We start from the raw sequence: 22,847 nt of genomic DNA, 5'->3' as shown, positions 1-22,847 counted from the left end.
TATTACTCTATTTTACTTGTACATATTTACTATTTATTTTGTTAATGATGTGCATATAGCTTTAATTATATTTGTTCTGATGATTTTGACACCTGTCTACATAGTTTCTTCTGTTGTCTGTCTCCCCCTTCTAGACTGTGAACCCATTGTTGGGTATGGACCATCTCTGTTGCCGACTTGTACTTCCCAAGCACTTAGTACAGTGCTCTGTACTCTCTGTACATGTCTCTCCCATCCTAAAAAAACCCTCTCTTGACCCCACCTCACCTTCTAGTTATCTCCCCATCTCCCTCTTACCATTCCTTTCCAAACTCCTTGAACGAGTCGTCTACACGCGCTGCCTCAAATTCCTCAACACCAACTCTCTCCTCGACCCCCTCCAGTCTGGCTTCCGTCCCCTGCATTCCACGGAAACTGCCCTCTCAAAGGTCACCAATGACCTCCTGCTTGCCAAATCCAACGGCTCATACTCTATCCTAATCCTCCTCGACCTCTCAGCTGCCTTCGACACTGAGGTCCACCCCCTTCTCCTCAACACGCTATCCAACCTTGGCTTCACAGACTCCATCCTCTCCTGGTTCTCCTCTTATCTCTCCGGTCGTTCATTCTCAGTTTTTTTTTGCAGGCTACTCCTCCCCCTCCCATCCCCTTACTGTGGGGGTTCCTCAAGGTTCAGTTCTTGGTCCCCTTCCGTAGGGAGCGGGGGAAGGCGATGAGACAGGCAGTATGTGCACACAAACCGTACCCAACGGCTCAAGGCCAAACAGACTCAACAACAGGAGATAAAGAGACCAGGGCAAGAAAAGCAAGCTTGCACCTGCAAGGCTCGGAGGCAACCTCAAGGCCATATCCGCAGCCAGCGACGGTTGGCAACGGGTGGCTGGGGGCGAGCCAGAGCAAACGCTTCATGACTGGACAGAGCTGTTGTTAGGCTAGTGGCTGGAGGGCGGTCAAAGCCTCGATACGCCATCCCCCGAGAAAACCCTGCCCCCGGGCAACGGGGGGTATAAGAGACGAACAAGACAAAGGGGGGGCTCTCTCTCTCGCATACGCGCGCTCTCTCCCTCTCCCTCTCTCCCTCTCTCTCTCTCCCTCTCTCTCTCTCTCTCGCTCTCTCTCTCGCTCTCTCTCTCTTTCAACCATGTAACCGCTGATAGCAAATAAACGGCAACCAAGCTTTGAACCTCTGGCTGACTCTTCCTGGTATGAACGCGCGGGCCGCGTCCGGAGACGTCCGAAGACCCGGAGAGGGTAAGAACCCGAGCGTTGCCCCCGAAACCATGGGGAGCAACGACTGGCGCCCAACGTGGACTCGGATACCCCCATTTGGGAAGACCAGGGAGAGTGCCCCGTAGGCCAGGTAGCTAAAGGTCAGGCGGGAAGGTGGGGACGGCACGATCGTTGCCCATATATAAGCCAGAAGATAAGGACTTGTACACCCGGCACTGTTACAAGATATTGAGAAGTAAGGGGGGTAAAGATTGAGCTGAAAACAATAAGGGAATTTATAGGGAAGATAACTATGACCTCCCCGTGGATATTTGATTCCGGGATCACGGAGGAGCGGTGGGACGTTATTGGGGAACAGATTACGGCCTATGAAGACTCCCACCCGGGGGAGCTAAAGGACGTGGACTTCCTTATACACGGTATCCTCTGTGCAGCCTTTCAAGGGCAGCAGACTCTCCTAGCTGCCATCCAAGAATTGGGCCGGAAACCTACTAATTGGGACTCCTTCCACGGGATGATCCAGAGGGAAAGGGAAACCTCTGATGACTTTTTCACTCGTCTTAGTGAGAGAGAAGAGACGATGGTTAAAAGAATTGTATGTGTATAAAGGAAGAAGGAGGGAAAAGGAGAAAGAAAAGAGAAGGTGAAGCAATTGCAGTTGAAGGAAATTGTCTGCTCAGGCATCTACACCCTGCGAAGCAGGTGTCCCATAAGGGGAAATGATGGGTGGAGAGATTGCCTCTGAAGGAAATTGTATGTGTATGAAGGTTAGAGTAAGTGTGTATGAAGGAGAAAGAGAAGAGACACGAGGGAATTTTAGTCGAATGTCAGTCTTCCTGTAATACTCCTGTGTTGCCTGTGCGAAAACTGGGCTTCCCTGTGTCTTATCAGTTAGTCCAGGACTTGCGTGCAATTAACTCTTACATTTTGCTTCTGCATGCTGTGGTTCCAAGTCCCATGGCAGTAATTAGCTCTGTGAGCCCCAAAGCAACCTGTTTTACTTGGATTGATCTAACTGGTGCTTTCTTTACTATCCTGGTGTCCTGGGAGAGCCAGTACCTTTTTGCCTTTACCTGGGAAGGTCGTCAACTAACCTGGACGAGACTTCCCCAGGGTTTTGTTCACTCCCCAACTATCTTTTCGAGAGAATTGTGCAGAGCCTTCTCTCCCCTCATATTACCCGAAGGGATCAGTATGTTCCAGTATATGGATGATATCCTTATTGCTGGGGACACGAAGGATCTGTGTCGGTCAGGTTCCCTCCAGGTCCTAGCATGTTTGCATCAGCTTGGTCTTAAAGTTAGTCGCGAGAAACGGCAGTGGTGTCAGCCCCAGGTAAAATATCTTGGGTTCATGTTGCGGGCAGGAGAAAGAGCAATCGCCCCCAAGCGAGCGAGCCTTATTCAATGCATGCCTCGCCCCACTACTAAGCGGGCCCTGAGAGGTTTTTTTGGTGCGGCTGGGTTTTGTCGAGCTTGGATTCCAGAATTTGGGTTGTTAAACAGACCCCTTTTTGAGCTCCTAAAAATTACTTCCCCAGAGCCCCTGGACTGGACTCCCGAGACTGTAGAAGCCTTTCAATATGAGGCACTGGAACGGGACGGACTCTTTTGGGTCCCTGATGGACGCCCTATTTTGCCCGCTGCTGCACTGCGACCAGTTTGTCTGGGTCTTCACCAGGAGACTCACTTTGGTGCAGATGCCTTGGCAGCCACAGTTCTTCGAGTTTGGTTTGCCCCAGGTATCCATCCTGTTGCCAAATGTGTCACAGCCAGTTGTGCTACTTGCCAGAGCTTCAGTGCTCACCCTGGTTATCGGGTTCCCTTGCGGGGGACGCCCTTGGGTCTATTCCCCTTTTGAGGGTTTGCAGGTTGATTTTGTGACACTTCCGAGGGCTGGTCGTTTCCGATATTTACTAGTCATTGTTGATCACCCGACTAGGTGGATGGAGGATTTCCCTTCCTCCCGAGCAACCGCTCTTACAGTGGTGAAATGTCTCTTGCGGGAAATCATTCCCAGGTTTGGACCACCTGCTGTTATTGATTCTGATCAAGGATCACATTTTACTGAGTCTGTTCTATCTGAAATTTATCGACCTGTCTCTATATGTTGCCAACTTGGACTTCCCAAGCGCTTAGTACAGTGCTCTCCACACAGCGCTCAATAAATACGATTGAATGAATGAATGAATGAATGAATCGACCACTTGGAATTGAATGTTCTTTACATGCACCATACCAGGGCGATGATGCCCTGCGAGCCTATGTTTTGTCTCTCCAGGGAATTCTAGCTGAGCTGCAGGCTGCTGGAATCCTCCGTCAGCGCACCCCTCTCACCGATCATCTGCATCCGTTCATCGCTGGAGATTGGGTTTGGGTTAAGCACATGGTTGGCAACGGTTCACTTAAGCCATCCTGGGAGGGGCCCTACCGGGTTCTCTTGTCTTCCTTTTCTGCAGTTCGTGTTGCCGAGCGCCCCTCATGGATCCATCACTCCCAGCTCCCGAAGGCCTGCCTCCGATGCGCTTCATATACCCTGATGCTTCTACAAACCCCGACCACACCCTTGTCCAAAGCTGAAGTCACAGACATGCAGCGCCATCTGGACGCTGTGTTTCGCTGAGGAGGGGGATTGTTGTGTGTGCTCAGTTGTGCCTGGATTGTTGTGTGTGCTCAGTTGTGCTTGAATTTTTCTGTTGGATTTTTCTATCTTTTCTTTTTGCCTGGATGTTTTTGTCTTTTCCTTATCCTTTACTTTAGGCGCCGGCTTTGCGGAAGACCTTTGTTATCCCGAGGAGGGTCGTATGTGATCCTCCCGGTGGCCATGGGCCTCGGAAGGATCAAAAGTGGTTTTTGCTTTTGCTCATGTGCCTCCCGTGCCTCCATCTCTTTTGCTCCATTGTTGCCCGGGTGGTCCGCGAGATTAAGGTCGAGATGCTCCCATTGCGCGGACGCCCTTAGCGGTCCCCGCCATAACGGGAGGGGGACACGTAGGGAGCGGGGGAAGGCGATGAGACAGGCAGTATGTGCACACAAACCGTACCCAACGGCTCAAGGCCAAACAGACTCAACAACAGGAGATAAAGAGACCAGGGCAAGAAAAGCAAGCTTGCACCTGCAAGGCTCGGAGGCAACCTCAAGGCCATATCCGCAGCCAGCGACGGTTGGCAACGGGTGGCTGGGGGCGAGCCAGAGCAAACGCTTCATGACTGGACAGAGCTGTTGTTAGGCTAGTGGCTGGAGGGCGGTCAAAGCCTCGATATGCCATCCCCCGAGAAAACCCTGCCCCCGGGCAACGGGGGGTATAAGAGACGAACAAGACAAAGGGGGGGCTCTCTCTCTCGCATACGCGCGCTCTCTCCCTCTCTCTCTCTCCCTCTCTCTCTCTCCCTCTCTCTCTCTCTCTCGCTCTCTCTCTCGCTCTCTCTCTCTTTCAACCATGTAACCGCTGATAGCAAATAAACGGCAACCAAGCTTTGAACCTCTGGCTGACTCTTCCTGGTATGAACGCGCGGGCCGCGTCCGGAGACGTCCGAAGACCCGGAGAGGGTAAGAACCCGAGCGTTGCCCCCGAAACCATGGGGAGCAACGCCCTTCTGTTCTCGATCTACACTCACTCCCTTGGTGACCTCATTCGCTCCCACGGCTTCAACTATCATCTCTACGCTGATGACACCCAAATCTACATCTCTGCCCCTGCTCTCTCCCCCTCCCTCCAGGCTCGCATCTCCTCCTGCCTTCAGGACATCTCCATCTGGATGTCTGCCCGCCACCTAAAACTCAACATGTCCAAGACTGAACTCCTTGTCTTCCCTCCCAAACCCTGCCCTCTCCCTGACTTTCCCATCACTGTTGACGTCACTACCATCCTTTCCGTCTCACAAGCCCGCAAACTTGGTGTCATCCTCGACTCCACTCTCTCGTTCACCCCTCACATCCAAGCCGTCGCCAAAACCTGCCGGTCTCAGCTCCGCAACATTGCCAATATCCGCCCTTTCCTCTCCATCCAAACCTCTACCCTGCTCATTCAAGCTCTCATCCTATCCCATCTGGACTACTGTATCAGCCTCCTCTCCGATCTCCCATCCTCTTGTCTCTCCCCACTTCAATCCATACTTCGCGCCGCTGCCCAGATTGTCTTTGTCCAGAAATGCTCTGGGCATGTTACTCCCCTCCTCAAAAATCTCCAGTGGCTACCAATCAACCTATGCATCAGGCAGAAACTCCTCACCTTCAGCTTCAAGGCTCTCCATCACCTCGCCCCCTCCTACCTCACCTCCCTTCTCTCCTTCTACAGCCCAGCCCGCACCCTCTGCTCCTCTGCTACTAATCTCCTCACTGTGCCTCGTTCTCGCCTGTCCCGCCATCGACCCCCGGCCCACATCCTCCCCCTGGCCTGGAATGCCCTCCCTCTGCCCATCCGCCAAGCTAGTTCTCTTCCTCCCTTCAAGGCCCTACTGAGAGCTCACCTCCTCCAGGAGGCCTTCCCAGACTGAGCCCCCTCCTTCCTCTCCCCCTCCTCCCCCTTTCCATCCCCCCGCCTTACCTCCTTCCCCTCCCCACAGCACCTGTATATATGTATATATGTTTGTACATATTTATTACTCTATTTATTTTACTTGTACATATCTATTCTATTTATTTTATTTTGTTGATATGTTTTGTTTTGTTCTCTCTCTCCCCCTTCTAGACTGTGAGCCCACTGTTGGGTAGGGACTGTCTCTATATGTTGCCAACTTGTACTTCCCAAGCGGTTAATACCAGTGTTCTGCACACAGTAAGCGCTCAATAAATACGATTGATTGATTGATTGATTGATTGCTCTGCACACAATAAGCACTCAATAAATATGATTGAATGAATGAATGAATATGAGGAGGGACAATGACAATTATGATATGGCCATCAAACATCGGGGACTTGAGCGAAAAAACCCCCAACTGGATCCTTTTGTTTCCAACCAGTCAAGTTGGAACAGGACTGGGGAGGTAAGTCCCATGATTGGGGTGCATTCTGTTCTACACACAGTAAACACACAACAGAGAAGCAACATGGTTTAGTGGAAAGAGCACGGACCTGAGGGTCAGAGTACCTGAGTTTTAATCTCGGCTCTTCCATGTTCCTGATGCTGAAGAGGATCTGTGTGATGGGCTGCGGTCTGGACCCCCACCAGATGGACCGAACTGCTGGAGATACCAAGGGATTAGCACAGTCGTGACCTGATGTTGTGGAAGGAGTGAGGCCTGGGTTCACCCCAGGTGCCCCCACGGTGGGAGATCATGACCCTCCAGTGGTTGCCCAACCACCTCCGCATCAAACAGAAATTTCCTTACCATCAGCTTTAATCAATCATTGGTATTTATTGGACACTTACTATGTGCAGAGCACTGCACTAGCGCTTAGGAGAGGACAATGCAACAGAATTAGCAGACGTGTTCCCTGCTCATAATGAGCTTCCAGCCTAGGGGCTTTAAAGCACTCAGCTCTCCCCTCTCTTTCCCACGTTCTCCCTTGGGTCTGGAACTCTCTCGCTCTTCATATCCGAAAGGTCACAGTTCTCCCCACCTTCAAAACCCTCCTAAAATCACATCCCCTCAAAGAGGCCTTCCCTGATTAAGCCCTCATTTGCCCTCCCTTCTGCATCTACTATGCACTTGGCTTTGTGCATAACTGCATAACTTAAGCAGTTTGATGGCCACTCCAGACCACAGCACTTGGGTAAATGTCCTTATGCTCTACTGTCTCCCCTACCCATGATTTATTTTACTGTCTGTCTACCTCTGTAGGCTATATACTGCTTTTGGGCAGGGGTCATGTCTACAAACTCTATTGTAACGTACTTTCTCACGTGCTTACTACGGTGTTCTACACACATTAAACACACAACAGAGAAGCAACGTGGTTTAATGGAAAGAGCACGGACCTGGGGGCCAGAGGACCTGAGTTTTAATCCCCACTCCGCCATGTTCCTGATGTGTGACATTGGGCAAGTCATTTCTCTGGGCCTCAGTTCCCTCAATCAATCAGTGTATTTATTGAGAGCTTACATTGCACAGAGCACTGTACTACGTGCTTGGTAGAGTACAACAGAATTGGAACATTCCCTCTCCCCAACAAGCCTCATCTGCAAATGGGGATTGAATTCCCATTTTGAATTTTGATTGAATCCCCATTCTCCCTCCTATTTAGGCAGTGAGCCCCATGTGGGATCCAATGACCTTGTTTCTAGCCCAGCACTTAGTACAGTGCTTGGCACATAGTAAGCACTTAACAAACACCAAAATTATTAATAAATCGCATCGATTGATTGAGCCAGTGACTGGCCCCTGAGAATCTGTCAGCCCCTTCCCCACTTCCAGCTCTGGGAAAAGGAACTTCCAGGACCCTGGGAGCTCGTTGTGGCCAGGGAATGTGTCTGTTGTTATACTCTCCCAAGTTCTAAGTAGAGTGCATTGCACAAGTAAGCACTCAATAAATGTGACTGAATGAATGAATGGTGGGAAAGGCTTCCAGAAGGCTGGGACTGATGGAGGTGTTGGATTGGGCGTGGGGTGCTGTGGCCTGGAGATGTTGGATTGAGAGGCTGGTACCGATGAAGGTGTAGGATTGGGGAGCTAGGGGCTGATGGAAGTGTAGGATTGGGGAGCTGGGACTGATGGAAGTGTAGGACTGGGGGGCTGAGGGCTGATGGCCTGGAATTCCCTCCCTCCACACATACGCCAAGCTAGCTCTCTTCCTCCCTTCAAAGCCCTACTGAGAGCTCACCTCCTCCAAGAGGCCTTCCCAGGCTGAGCCCCCTTTTTCCTCTCCTCCTCCCCATCCCCCCACCCTACCTCCTTCCCCTCCCCACAGCACCTGTATATATGTTTATACAGATTTATTACTCTATTTTACTCATACATATTTACTATGCTATTTATTTTGTTAATGATGTGCATTTTGTTTTAAATTGTATTCGTTCTGATGACTTGACACCTGTCCACATGTTTTGTTTTGTTGTCTTTCTCCCCTTTCTAGACTGGGAGCCCGTTGTTGGGTAGGGACCATCTCTATATGTTGCCAACTTGCACTTCCCAAGCGCTTAGTATAGTGCTCTGCACACAGTAAGCGCTCAATAAATACAATTGAATGAATGAATGAATGACTATATTGGGGGGCTGGGACCTATGGAGATGTTGGATTGGGAGGCTGGGACTGATGGAAGTGTAGGAATGGGGGGCTGAGGGCTGATATGAGAAGCAGCGTGGCTCAGTGGAAAGAGCATGGGCTTTGGAGTCAGAGGTCATGGGTTCAAATCCCGACTCCGCCACTTATCAGCTGTGTGACCTTGGGCAAGTCACTTAACTTCTCTGTGCTTCAGTTACTTCATCTGTAAAATGGGGATGAAGACTGTGAGCCCCCCGTGGGACAACCTGATCACCTTGTAACCTCCCCAGTGCTTAGAACAGTGCTTTGCATATAGTAAGTGCTTAAACAATGCCAACATTATTATTATTATATATTGGGGGTCGGGGACCCATGGAAGTGTTGGATTGGGGGGCTGAAGGCTGATATATTGGGGTGGCTGGGACCCATGGAGATGTTGGATTGGGTGGCTGGGACTGATGGAAGTGTAGGATTGGGGGGCTGGGACCCATGGAGATGTTGGATTGGGGGGCCCGGGGCTCTGATCTCCCAATCGTGTCTCTCCCCACTTCAATCCATACTTCATGCCGCTGCCCAGATTGTCTTTGTCCAGAAACGCTCTGGGCATGTTACTCCCCTCCTCAAAACTCTCCAGTGGCTACCAGTCAATCTGCGCATCAGGCAGAAACTCCTCACCCTTGGCTTCAAGACTCTCCATAACCTCGCCCCCTCCTACCTCACCTCCCTTCTCTCCTTCTCCAGCCCAGCCCGCACCCTCGCTCCTCTGCGGCTAATCTCCTCACCGTGCCTCGTTCTCGCCTGTCCCGCCGTCGGCCCCCGGCCCACGTCATCCCCCTGGCCTGGAATGCCCTCCCTCTAACCATCCGCCAAGCTAGCTCTCTTCCTCCCTTCAAGGCCCTACTGAGAGCTCACCTCCTCCAGGAGGCCTTTCCAGACTGAGCCCCTTCCTTCCTCTCCCCTCTCCATCCCCCCATCTTACCTCCTTCCCGTCCCCGCAGCACCTGTATATATGTATATATGTTTGTACATATTTATTACTCTATTTATTTATTTTACTTGTACATATCTATTCTATTTATTTTATTAGTATGTTTGGTTTTGTTGTCTGTCTCCCCCTTCTAGACAGTGAGCCCACTGTTGGGTAGGGACTGTCTCTCTACGTTGCCAACTTGTACTTCCCAGGCGCTTAGTACAGTGCTCTGCACACAGTAAGCGCTCAATAAATACGATTGATTGATTGATTGGCCTAGGGCTGTGGGGGTGAGGAGCGGGGGGACGGCATTAGAGGACGGACCGTCAGCTGAGGCCCGCGCAGCGGCGCCGTTTCCGGGGGGACGGAGGACGCGGGGACACCGGGCGGAAGTGCCGGGGCGCAGCGCCCGACGACCATCACCACGACGACCATCACCACGACGACCACCCCGAGAGAAGATGATTCAGGCGATCCTCGTGTTCAACAACCACGGGAAGCCGCGGCTCGTCCGCTTCTACCAGCGCTTCGTGAGTGCCGACCCGCGGCTGGGGCTGGGTGTCCTGTACGGGCCTGCAGCCCTTTGGGGGGACCCAGTGTGTGTGTGTGTGTGTGTGTGTGTGTGTGTCTGTGTTTGTGACTGCCCCAGTTTGTGGCCCTGTGCGGCCCTGTGCATGAGTGATGACATTTATTAAGCGCTTACTCTGTGCACAGCCCTGTTCTAAGCGCTGGGGAGGTTACAAGGCGATCAGGTGGTCCCCCGGGGGGCTCACAGTCTTCATCCCCATTTTCCAGATGAGGTCACTGGGGCCCAGAGAAGTGACGCGACTTGCCCAAAGTCACCCGGCTGACAAGTGGCAGAGCCGGGATTAGAACCCTTAATAATAATAATAATGGCATTTGTTAAGCGCTTACTCTGTGCAGAGCCCTGTTCTGAGCGCTGGGGAGGTTACAAGGTGATCAGGTTGTCCCACGGGGGGCTCACAGTCTTCATCATCCCCGTCAGCTCTTCCGTACATTCAACTCCCTTCTCAGGCCCCCGGTTCCTCCCCCTCCTCCTTCCCTCACCCCCAACGATCTGGCCTCCTACTTCATTAATAAAATTAAATCCATCATGTCCGACCTCCCCAAAGTCACTCCCCCACTTTCTCCAACCCCCCGGCTCTCAGCGCTCTCTGCTACTCTCCCATCCTTCCCAGCAGTGTCCCCAGAGGAGCTCTCCTCCCTCCTCTCAGGTGCTACTCTGGCCACCTGTGCTTCTGACCCCATTCCGTCTCATCTCATGATATCTCTCGCTCCGTCCCTTCTCCCCTCCTTAACTTCCATCTTCAACCGCTCACTCTCCACTGGTACCTTCCCCTCTGCTTTCAAACATGCCCATGTCTCTCTCATCCTAAAAAAACCCTCTCTTGACCCCACCTCACCTTCTAGTTATCACCCCATCTCCCTCCTACCATTCCTTTCCAAACTCCTTGAACGAGTTGTCTGCACGCGCTGCCTCGAACTCCTCAACACCAACTCTCTCCTCGACCCCCTCCAGTCTGACTTCCGTCCCCTACATTCCATGGAAACTGCCCTCTCAAAGGTCACCAATGACCTCCTGCTTGCCAAATCCAACGGCTCCTACTCTATCCTAATCCTCCTCGACCTCACAGCTGCCTTCGACACTGTGGACCACCCCCTTCTCCTCAACACGCTTTCCGATCTTGGCTTCACAGACTCCATCCTCTCCTGGTTCTCCTCTTACCTCTCCGGCTGTTCATTCTCAGTCCCATTTGCAGGCTCCTACTCCCCCTCCCATCCTTTTACTGTGGGGGTTCCCCAAGGTTCAGTTCTTGGTCCCCTTCTGTTCTCAATCTACACTCATTCCCTTGGTGACCTCATTCGCTCCCACGGCTTCAACTATCATCTCTACGCTGATGACATCCAAATCTACATCTCTGCCCCTGCTCTCTCTTCCTCCCTCCAGGCTCGCATCTCCTCCTACCTTCAGGACATCTCCATCTGGATGTCTGCCCGCCACCTAAGACTCAACATGTCCAAGACTGAACTCCTTGTTTTCCCTCCCAAACCCTGCCCTGTCCCTGACTTTCCCATCACTGTTGACGACACTACCATCCTTCCCGTCTCACAAGCCCGCAACCTTGGTGTCATCCTCGACTCGGCTCTCTCATTCACCCCTCACATCCAAGCCGTCACCAAAACCTGCCGGTCTCAGCTCCGCAACGTTGCCAATATCCGCCCTTTCCCCTCCATCCAAACCGCTACCCTGCTCGCTCAAGCTCTCATCCTATCCCGTCTGGACTACTGCATCAGCCTTCTCTCTGATCTCCCATCCTCTTGTCTCTCCCCACTTCAATCCATACTTCATGCCGCTGCCTGGATTGTCTTTGTCCAGAAACGCTCTGGGCATGTTACTCCCCTTCTCAAAAATCTCCAGCGGCTACCAATCAGTCTGCTCATCAGGCAGAAACTCCTCACCCTCGGCTTCAAGGCTGTCCATCACCTCGCCCCCTCCTACCTCATCTCCCTTCTCTCCTTCTACAGCCCAGACTGTACCCTCCCCTCCTCTGCTGCTAATCTCCTCACCGTGCCTCGTTCTCGCCTGTCCCACCGTCGACCCCCAGCCCACGTCATCCACCAGCTTGGAATGCCCTCTCTCTGCCCATCCGCCAAGATAGCTCTCTTCCTCCCTTCAAGGCCCTACTGAGAGCTCACCTCCTCCAGGAGGCCTTCCCAGACTGAGCCCCCTCCTTGCTCTCCCCCATCCCCCCCTCCATCCCCCCTGTCTTACCTCCTTCCCTTCCCCACAGCACCTGTATATATGTATATATGTTTGTACATATTTATTACTCTATTTATTTATTTTACTTGTACATGTCTATTCTATTTATTTATTTTATTTTGTTACTATGTTTGGTTTCGTTCTCTGTCTCCCCCTTCTAGACTATGAGCCTGTTGTTGGGTAGGGACTGTCTCTATATGTTGCCAACTTGTACTTCCCAAGCGCTTAGTACAGTGCTCTGCACACAGTAAGCACTCAATAAATACGATTGATTGATTGATTGATCCCCATTTTCCAGATGAGGTCACTGAGGCCCAGAGAAGTGAAGTGACTTGCCCAAAGTCACCCGACTGACCAGTGGCAGAGCCGGGATTAGAACCCTTGATCTCTGGCTCCCAAGCCTGGGCTCTTTCCACTGAGTCATGCTGCTTCTCTTACGTGTACATGTATATGGGACCAAGTGCGTGTACGTGTGTATACGTCTGTGTTTGTGCGGCCCTGAACATGCGTATGGGACCTAGTGTATGGGTATGCACATGTGTATACATGTATGTGCATGTGTGGCCTTGGGCATGTGTGTGGGGCCCAGGGTATGTGTGCGTGTGTATGTGTGTGTCCCTCCTTATATGTGCGGGGAACCCAGTGTTTGTGTGTATGCGGTTAATAATAATAATAATAATGATAATGATGGCATTTGTTAAGCCCTTACTGTGTGCGAAGCACTGTTCTAAGCTCTGGAGGGGGATACAAGGTGATCAGGTTGTCCCACGTGGGGCTCACAGTCTTAATCCTCATTTTGCAGATGAGATAACTGAGGGTCAGAGAAGTTAAGTGACTTGTCCAAGGTTGCACAGTTGACAATTGGTGGAGCTGGGATTTGAACCCATGACTTCTGACTCCCAAGCCTGGGCTCTTTCCACTGAGCCACGCTGCTTCTCAATCCACTAGGCCAGGCTATTTCTATGTGTGCGGTCCAGTAGGTGTATGTGTGTGCCGCCCATCTCCTGCCTTCGTGTGTGTGTGTGTGTGTGTGTGTGTGTGTGTGTGTGTGTGTGTGTGTGTGTGTATGTATGCAGGTGGTGGAGGGGGAGGGAGGTGGTGGTCAGCCCTGTGCCCATCCCTGCCGTACTGCCCCTTAATGGGGCCAGCCCTCCGTGGCCTGACCTAAACTGCCCTCACTGCCACCTGACCTCGTACTCTTCTGGGTCACTCAGTAAGCAGTGGTATTTACTGAGTGCTTACTGAACATAGGTCACTGTCCTAAGCACTTCACAGAAGCAGCGTGACTCAATGGAAAGAGCCTGGGCTTTGGAGTCAGAGGTCATGGGTTCAAATCCTGGCTCCACCAATTGTCAGCTGTGTGACTTTGGGCACAGCTCCGGGCCTCAGTTCCCTCATCTGTAAAATGGGGATGAACCCTGTGAGCCTCCCATAGGACAACATGATTACCTTGTACCCCCCCCCAGCGCTTAGAACAGTGCCTTGCACATAGTAAGCGCTTAATAAATGCCAACATTATTATTATTAACACATGGTCCCTGCCCACAAGGAGCTTACAGTGCTTCGCACATAGTAAGTGCTTAACAAATACCGTTATTATTATTATTATTATCATTACAGCTTGCATACAGAGGGAGACAGACATTAATATAAATAAATGACATATATGTATATAAGCAGCATGGCCCAGTGGATAGAGTATGGGGCTAGGAGTCAAAAGGACCTGAGTTCTAATCCCGGCTCCACCAATTATCTGCTGTATGACCCTGGGCAAGTCATTTCACTTCAGCACCGACCCGCAGCCTTGGATCGTAGTATAGTCCGCCTCCTTTGCTCTTGTGCTTGAGCTGCAGGGCGCTGCTGGCGGAATTTATCAGGCTGACTTTGTCCACCTTAGGTTTATCCCTGCCTGCTTTAACTCTGCCCGGCAAAACTGTTTCTCCACCTCTGTTGACACCCATGCCTATCACCCTCACCAGTTGCTCCAGACATTTAACTCCCTCCTCAGGTACCCCCTGCTTCCCCGATCCCTTGCCCTCATTGACCTGGCCACCAACTTTGTTAAGAAAATTGAGACCATCACGTTTGAATCACCCCGCCCCTCCTCCGTCCCTCCCCCTTTCAGCCCCCTCTTTAACTCTCCCATCCTTCCCAGCAGTATCTCTAGAGATCTCCTGCCTCCTCTCAAAATCTACCTCCTCCACTTGAGTATCTGATTACTGCTTCAGCCTCCTTGCTGTCTTCCCAGCCTCCTGTCTCTTCCCATTGCAGTCCATACTTCACTCTGCTGCCCAGCTCGTTTTTGTACAGAAACGTTCAAGGCATGTCACCCCGCTCCTCACAAAATTCCACTGGTTGCCCATCCACCTCTGCATCCAACAAAAACTCTTCTCCATTGACTTTAAAGCGGTCCACCACCTTGCCCCCTCGTACATCACTGCACTCCTCTCCTTCTACAACCCAGCCCATACACTTCACTCCTCTGGTGCTAACCTTGTGACTGTGTCTCAGTCTCACCTGTCTCACCACTGACCCCTCGCCCTCATCCTGCCCCTAGCCTGGAACTCCCTCCCTCTTCAGATCCAACAGACAATTACTCTCCCCCCTTCAAAGCCTTATTAAAGGCACAACTCCTCCAGGAGGCCTTCCCTGACTATGTCCCACTTTTCCTCATCTCCCACTCCCTTCTGCATTGCTCCCTTTGTTCTTTCTGCCTCCCGGCCCACAGCACTTCTGTACGTATCTGTAATTTATTTGTATTAATGTCTGTCTCCCTGGCTCTAGACTGTAAGCTCATTGTGGGCAGGGAATGTGACTGTTTATTGTTGTATTGTGCTCTCCCAAGCGCATAGTACAGTGCTGTGCACATAGTAAGCACTCAATAAATACGATTGATTGAATGAATGAATGAATTCTCTGTGCCTCAGTTACCTCATCTGCAAAATGAGGATTGAGACCTGGAGCTCTATATAGGATAGGGACTGTGTCTGATCCAATTATCTTGTATCTTCCCCTGCGCTTAGTACAGTGCCTGGCACATAGTAAGCGCTTAACAAATACCACAGTTATTATTATTATTAGAAGTGCCGAGGGGCTGAGGAGGAGTGATTAAAGGGTAGTGATCCAAATGCAAAAATTATGCAAAAGGGAGAGGGAGTAGGGGAAATGAGGGCTGAGTCAGGGAAGGCCTCTTGGAAGAGATGTCCTTCAATAAGGCTTCGAAAGTAGGGAGAGTGGTGCTCTGTCGGATATGAAAGGGGAGGGAGTTCCAGGTCAGAGTGCACATCCCTTGCACCCCCCACAAACTCACCACAGTCCCAAGCTCCTCCTGATCTTGGTTTTGTCCACTCCCCACTCCCCTCCAACTCCTGCGTGGGCCCCTTCTCCTGTCTGTGTCTGGCCGTCCATCACTCCATGCCCCCCTGCTCTATCCCCTTGGCCATTCCTGTGGCCCTGCCCTCCTGCTCATCTCCCCTCCCCACCCTCAGCCCCCGCCCCAACCTGGCCCTCATCCTGTTCTCTCTTCCTCCACCCACCTGGAGGGTGTGTCCCCCCGGGCTCCTCCTTACCCACATCCCTTGGGTGCTACTCCCCATGACCCTCCTCCTCTTTCCATTTTTTCGTTCATTCATTCAGTGGGATTTAATGAGCACTTACTGTGCCCAGAGTACTGTGCTAAGCACTTGGGTGAGGACAAAATAACAATAAACAGACACATTCCATGTCCACATCCAGTCCTCCTTCTTCTTCTCCTTCTCCTCCCAGCCCTCCTCCTCCCCCCACTCTTTCCCATCCTCCTTCTACTCTCTGGGAAACTTCCTCACCCAATCTAATGCTTCCCATCCTGGCATCTCTGTTGCCTATTATTGTTATAAGTTTATTTTTAATGTTATTTGTTCGGTGCTTCCTATGTGCCCAGTTATCATACTAAGCACTGTGGTAGTTACAAGATAATCAGGTTGTACACAGTCCCTGTCCCACATGGGCTTCATAGTTTCAATCTCCACTTTACAGATGAGGAAATTGAGGCACAGAGAAGTGAAGTGACTTGCCCCAGGTCACAGAGCAGGCAAATGGTGGAGCCGTGGTCAGAACCCAGGCCCTCTGACTTCTAGGCCTGTGCTCTTTCCCTTAGGCCAGGCTGTTTCCATATTATTTATGGTACTTGTTTTGATCGATGCATATCTCAACTCTATATGTGTATATTTGTATTAGTCCATACTATTGCTGTCACTCAGTATCTGCTGAGTACCTCTTTTGTGCAGAGCACTGCACTAAGCACTTGGGAGAACACACGCAAATTAGTAGACACAATCCAAGCCCTCAAGGCTTGAACATGAGCAGAAATGGCAGGTAGAAAAAAAAGCAGAGTACCACCTAAGTTTTGTGGGCTGAGTTACCAAGTGCTTAGGAAGTGAGGACTCAAGGGCTTAAGTGATGCAGGGAAATGGACAGGGAGAGGAGAGATTAGTCAGGTGAGGCTTCCTGGAGGAGGACGTGGGACATGGACTGTATCTGACCTGATTAGTGTGTATCTACCCCAAAGCTTAGTACAGTGCTTGACACATAGTTAAACACTTAACAAATACCACAGTAATAGTAGTTATTATTATGTGTGCAGTTCCTAATGCTGTTTTCTCTTTATTTTATTGTATTTTTAAAATGGTATTTAAGTGCTTACTGTGTGCCAGGCATCATACTAAGTGCTTGGGTAAATACAGGCTAATCAGGTTAGACACGGTCCAAACTTTCCCACTTACCTCTTGTTCTTTACAAAGCTTTTTCCCAGAGAGCTGCTCCTTTCCTGACAACTTGTTGAGGACTTCCTTTGAGCATAGCTATCGGTCAGTCAGTCGATGTCATTTATTGAGTGTTTGCTATGTGCAGAGCCCTTACCAAGTGCTTGGGAGACTACAGTACCACAGAATTAGCAGATATGTTCCCCATCTATAGTGAGCTCTCAGTCAGTCAATCGTGTTAATTAAGCACATACTGTATGCAGAGCACTGTATTAAGTGCGTTGGTGTCACCCGTTATCTGGGACGGGTTCATTCGATAATCGGCTCGGCTCGGCTCCGCTCGGCAGAGAGAGAGAGAGAGAGAGAGAGAGAGAGAGAGAGAGAGGCCGGGGATGGATGGCCTGAGTTTTATACAACATTTATTCCACGATATGAATGGAATTATTTTACTGTTTAGGCGCAGTGGATTGAACTTCCCTTTTAGGAGGAATGTAATCAGTTAGTAATATTAGAGCTTCCCTAGTGGGAGGAACACAATCATACGTGGGGGAGGCGGCAAGCTCTCACCCATGTGCACTTCCCACTGGGGACGAATCCACTTACTTTCCCACACAGGAGGAATTCATTCCATTACCCACGCACTTGGTGGGTGGCTAGCTTTCACCATGTGCTCTCCCTACATGGGAGGAATCCACTTGTGTTCCCCATCCGCAGTGGGGCACCTGGGTCCTACCCACGAACGTTCGGTGAGACACTCACCGGTCCCGCGGCCCTTTCCTCAGTGTGTTGGTACTGGATGCAGAGCAGGCGTCTGGCCTTCTGGGCAGAGAAAGACACGTGGGCCGCTGCTGCTGCGTGTCTCAGTGTTCTGCCCCCAGAAGATCAGAGGCGACAGGTATTTATCACCTGTCCTCCTAGGCCGTTCCATCTTCTGGCCTCAGTTTATCCAATCTCCGCCCTCCCCTGTCCTCCATACCTAATTTGATTGGCACGGGGGTGAGGGACACCTTCTGTATTGCTGGCTTGGGCTGTCAATCTAGCAGTTTTGGTTGTGGGGGCGGTATCCCATCCTCACTTTTGGGTTCCGCTTGCTGGCTCAGGTGGCCGAGAGATAGCACTTGACCTTGAGATGGCTGGTACCCAAGGGTCACCTTGGGACAGTTGGAGAGTACAATATAACAGTATTGCAGACATTCCCTGCCCACAGCCAGCTTACAGTCAAGAGAGGGAGACAGGCATTAATATCAGTCTAGTGTGGTAACGATAAAAGGATGTTGAATCAAACACGGTCACTGGTCCCAGGGAACCCTCTGTCCGCCAAGGTGATGGCTATTGTTTATTGTGCTCTCCCAAGCGCTCAGTATAGTTCTCTGCACATAGTAAGCACTCAGTGAATACCAAGTGATGTTGATGAGACCGCTACCACGTTAGTACAGTCACTCATCCAATCCCACATAGATTACTGCATCAGCCTCCTTTCTTACCTCCCAATCTCCTGCCTGTCCCCACTTCAGTCCATATTTCACTCCGCTGTCCAGATTAACTTTATACAGAAACATTCAGGGCATGTCACCCCCCTGCTCAACAATCTTCAGTGGTTACCTGTCAATCTTTGTATCAGACAAAAACTCCTTGCTATTGGCTTTAAAGCTCTCCAACACCTTTCCCCCTCCTACCTCACCTCCCTTCATTCATTCATTCACTCAATCGTATTTATTGAGCGCTTGCTGTGTGCAGAGCACTGTACTAAGCACTTGGGAAGTACAAGTTGGCAACGTATAGAGACGGTCCCTACCCAACAGTGGGCTCACAGTCTAGAACAGGGAGACAGAGAACAAAACAAAACATATTAACAAAATAAAATAAATAGAATAAACATGTACAAATAAAATAGAGTAATAAATACGTACAAACATATATACATATATGCAGGTGCTGTGGGGAGGGGAAGGAGGTAAGGCGGGGGGATAGGGAGCGGGAGGAGGGGGAGAAGAAGGAGGGGGCTCAGTCTGGGAAGGCCTCCTGGAGGAGGTGAGCTCTCAGTAGGGCCTTAAAGGGAGGAAGAGAGCTAGCTTGGCGGATGTGCGGAGGGAGGGCATTCCAGGCCGGGGGATGACGTGGGCCGGGGGTCGACGGCAGGACAGGCGAGAACGAGGCACGGTGAAGAGATTAGCGGCAGAGGAGCAGAGGGTGCAGGCTGGGCTGTAGAAGGACAGAAGGGACGTGAGGTAGGAGGGGGCGAGGTGATGGAGAGCCTTGAAGCCGAGGGTGAGGAGTTTCTGCCTGATGCATAGGTTGACTGGTAGCCACTGGAGATTTTTGAGGAGAGGAGTAACATGCCCAGAGCGTTTCTGCACAAAGACAATCCGGGCAGCGGCATGAAGTATGGATTGAAGTGGGGAGAGACAAGAGGATGGGAGAGCAGAGAGAAGGCTGATGCAGTAGTTCAGACGGGATAGGATGAGGGCTTGAACGAGCAGGGTAGCGGTTTGGATGGAGAGGAAAGGGCGGATCTTGGCAATATTGCGGAGGTGAGACCAGCAGGTTTTGGTGACAGCTTGGATGTGAGGGGTGAACGAGAGAGCGGAGTCAAGGATGACACCAAGGTTGCGGGCTTGTGAGACGGAAAGGATGGTAGTGCCGTCAACAGTGATGGGAAAGTTAGGGAGAGGGCAGGGTTTGGGAGGGAAGACAGGTCTTGGACATGCTGAGTTTTAGGTGGCAGGCAGACATCCAGATGGAGATGTCCTGAAGGCAGAAGGAGATGCGAGCCTGGAGGGAGGGAGAGAGAGCAGGGGCAGAGATGTAGATTTGGGTGTCATCAGCGTAGAGATGATAGTTGAAGCCGTGGGAGCGAATGAGGTCACCAAGGGAGTGAGTGTAGATCGAGAACAGAAGGCTCCCTTCTCACCTTCTAATCCCAGCCCACACCCTCTGCTCCTCTGGTGCTAACCTTCTCACTGTGCCTCGATCTCGCCTGGCCCACATCCTACTTCTGGCCTGGAATGCCCTTCCTCCTCAAATTCCACCAAACAATCATGCCTCCCCCTTCAAAGCCCTACTGAAGGTGCACCTCCTCCAAGAGGCCTTCCCAGACTAAGCCCCACTTTTCCTCAGCTCCCACCCCCTTCCATGTCACTGTGACTCGCTCCCTTTGCTTTTCTCCCCCTCCCCGCCCCACAGCATGTACGTATATATGTGTACATCTATAATTCTACTTATTTATATTGATAATAATAATAATGTTGGTATTAGTTAAGTGCTTACTATGTGCAAAGTACTGTTCTAAGCACTGGGGAGGACACAAGGTGATCAGGTTGTCCCACGTGGGCTCACAGTCTTCATCCCCATTTTACAGATGAGGTAACTGAGGCCCAGAGAAGTAAAGTGACTTGCTCAAAGTCACACAGCTGACAAGCGGCAGAGCCGGGATTTGAACCCATGACCTCTGACTCCCAAGCCCGTGCTCTTTCCACTGAGCCTGTGTGTCTCCCCACCTCTAGACTGTGAGCCTGTTGTGGGCTCTCTTGCTGTATTGTACTTTCCAAGCACTTAGTACAGTGCCAACAGTAAGCACTCAGTAAATACGTTTGAATGAGTGAATGAGTGATGCTGGTAAGCAGGGAAAGAAATGAGTGACCCTTTCCAAGTCGTCTAGCAAGATGGTGCCCTTGAGGTCCCCGGGATGGGGCCTGCCCTGAATACTGAAATTAGCACTCTAGAATCTCATTTGGCTTGGGGGACCAATTCAAAAGAAAAGAGGAAAAAAAGATCTTTCCCGGTTTTGTGGGCCCGCCAGAGCAACTTGGCAAGTTGTACCGTCTTTGGGTTATTTATGGGTAAATATCAGCTGTGGTTGGCACGGGTTGGGAGCACCACGCACTGGAATCCTGCCGACGGGCCGTCAGGAGATGAAAGAAGGCGATGTGAATCCTGCTGCTCAGAGCAAATAAACCAAACCCAGTGTACCGTCAGATAGTAGTAATAATAATAACGGTGGTATTTGTTAAGCACCTACTGTGTGCCAGGCACTTTACTAAACACTGGGGTGAATGCAGGCATTAGGGGTGGACATAGTCCCTGTCCCACATGAGGCTCCCCAGTCTCAATCACCATATAGGTGAGGTAGCTGAGGCACAGAGAACTGAAGTGACTTGCCCAAGGTCACAGAGCAGACAAGTGGCGGAGCCGGGATTAGAACCTATGACCTTCTTACTGCCAGGCCCATGCTCTATCCACTGGGCCATGCTTTTTCTGAGGGCAGAGGTGGTCTGCGACTCTTCAGTGCGTGTATTCCCAGTGATGACAGCCTCGATCCTGAGACCCCAGGATCCAGAACCTGCCCAGGGGAGCTAGCTGTTTTGGGGTCTAATTGCTTGCCCAATGCCCCTCACATGTTCATTTCTTTGCCAGTTGTGTCCCCCACCCCGGCAGGGGTGCAGCCCGTGGCCACATGCACAGACAGGAGGGTTTTCTGACTGTCAGAGTGAGCTCAGCAGAGCGCTGACGCACTGCCCTAAGCATTACGATCCTCTGGGTGGCTGCTCTGGGGACCGTCGCGGGCTTTGTGGTCCGCAAGACTGATTTTGGGGGGGTTCCAACTGGGCCTGCCCACCTCCCGGAGCACCGCGGTGGATCCTTTGGTCAGAAACCCGTGACGGTCAGTGCCCAAGCCCCCCAGCAGGTAGTTCTGGGACTAGAGCCAAAGCCACCTCCTTCTCAGAGCAGCTCTCTTATCCCTGGACCAGGAGGTAGGCCCTCAATAAATACTACTACCACTAATGATAACTGTGGTATTCCAGTTAATCAGTCGTATTTACTGAGCGCTTCCTGTGTGCAGAACACTGTACTAAGCACTTGGGAGAGTACAGTATAACAGAGTTGGTAGGTACGTCCCCTGCCCACAACGAGCTTACAGTCTAGAGGGGGAGACGGACATTAATATGAATAAATAAATAGTATTTGTTAAGTGTTTCCTATGTGCCAGGCACTGTACTAAGCACTGGGGTAGATACAAGATAATCAAGTTGGACGCAGTCCCTGCTTTTCTGGGGCTCACAATCGTGATCCCCATTTTACAGATAAGGGAACTGAGGCCCAAAGGAGCAACGTGACTTGCATTCATTCATTCATTCGGACGTATTTATTGAGCACTTACTGTGTGCAAAGCACTGTACTAAGTGCTTGGGAGAGTACAGTATAACAATAAACAGTCACATTCCTTGCCCACATTGAGCTTGGCCAGGGCCACATGGCAGACCAGTGGCGGACAAGTCCTTCGGACTCCCAGATCCGTGCCCTAGCCACTAGGCAACACTACTTCTCTTTTTGAGTGGGCTTCCCACTTTATACGTTGGGAGTTTACAGGGCACCGCTGGGAGAGGTGGGGGCTAGTCCTCTCCCGGGTGTCTACATTAAACTGGGTCTACCATTAACTCCGCATTGGGGAACCCCTCCTTTGTGGGAAAACCAGCTTCTTCTTCCTCCTCCCATGGACTCCACTGCAGTAGTTGACTTAACATTCTGGGAGATGAGGGTGACTTTGGCTTGAGATGTCTCCCGGGGTCCGTGATGGGGGTTTGAAAAGTGCCCCTGTTCGACTCCTTACGCTTTTAATGGGAAAGTCGTTCATTCCTTAGGGTGACCTGTCTCAATCAACGGCAGGTAGCGCCGTCTTTTTTTTTTTTTTCTTCAATGGTATTTAAGTTCCTCCTTCATGGCAGGCACTGTACTAAACGCTGGGGTAGATATAAGCTAACCAGGTTGGACGCAGTCCCTATCCCACATGGGGCTCACCGTCTTAATCCCCATAGAGAAGCAGTGTGGCTCAGTGAAAAGAGCACGGGCTTTGGAGTCAGAGGTGACGGGTTCAAATCCCGGCTCCGCCAATTGTCAGCTGTGTGACTTTGGGCAAGTCACTTCATTTATCTGTGCCTCAGTGACCTCATCTGTAAAATGGGGATTAAGACCGTGAGCCC

The 22,847-nt window shown here is 51.1% G+C and overlaps 1 protein-coding gene across 1 annotated transcript in view; it reads left to right on the top strand.

Moving 5' to 3' along the window:
• The first annotated feature begins 9,742 nt into the window (after positions 1-9,742).
• LOC119945865 (AP-3 complex subunit sigma-2) overlaps positions 9,743-22,847 on the top strand; it is a 57,496-nt gene continuing 44,391 nt past the window's right edge. The window contains exon 1 of the mRNA XM_038767086.1: positions 9,743-9,875. Within this exon, the coding sequence (XP_038623014.1) occupies positions 9,807-9,875 (69 nt within the window). The 5' untranslated portion in view covers positions 9,743-9,806. The remainder of the gene's footprint in view (positions 9,876-22,847) is intronic.

This window comes from Tachyglossus aculeatus, chromosome 26 (assembly GCF_015852505.1).
Source record: "Tachyglossus aculeatus isolate mTacAcu1 chromosome 26, mTacAcu1.pri, whole genome shotgun sequence".
In the NCBI taxonomy this organism is placed as follows: domain Eukaryota; kingdom Metazoa; phylum Chordata; class Mammalia; order Monotremata; family Tachyglossidae; genus Tachyglossus; species Tachyglossus aculeatus.
This window is presented reverse-complemented; position numbering and strand designations above follow the sequence as displayed.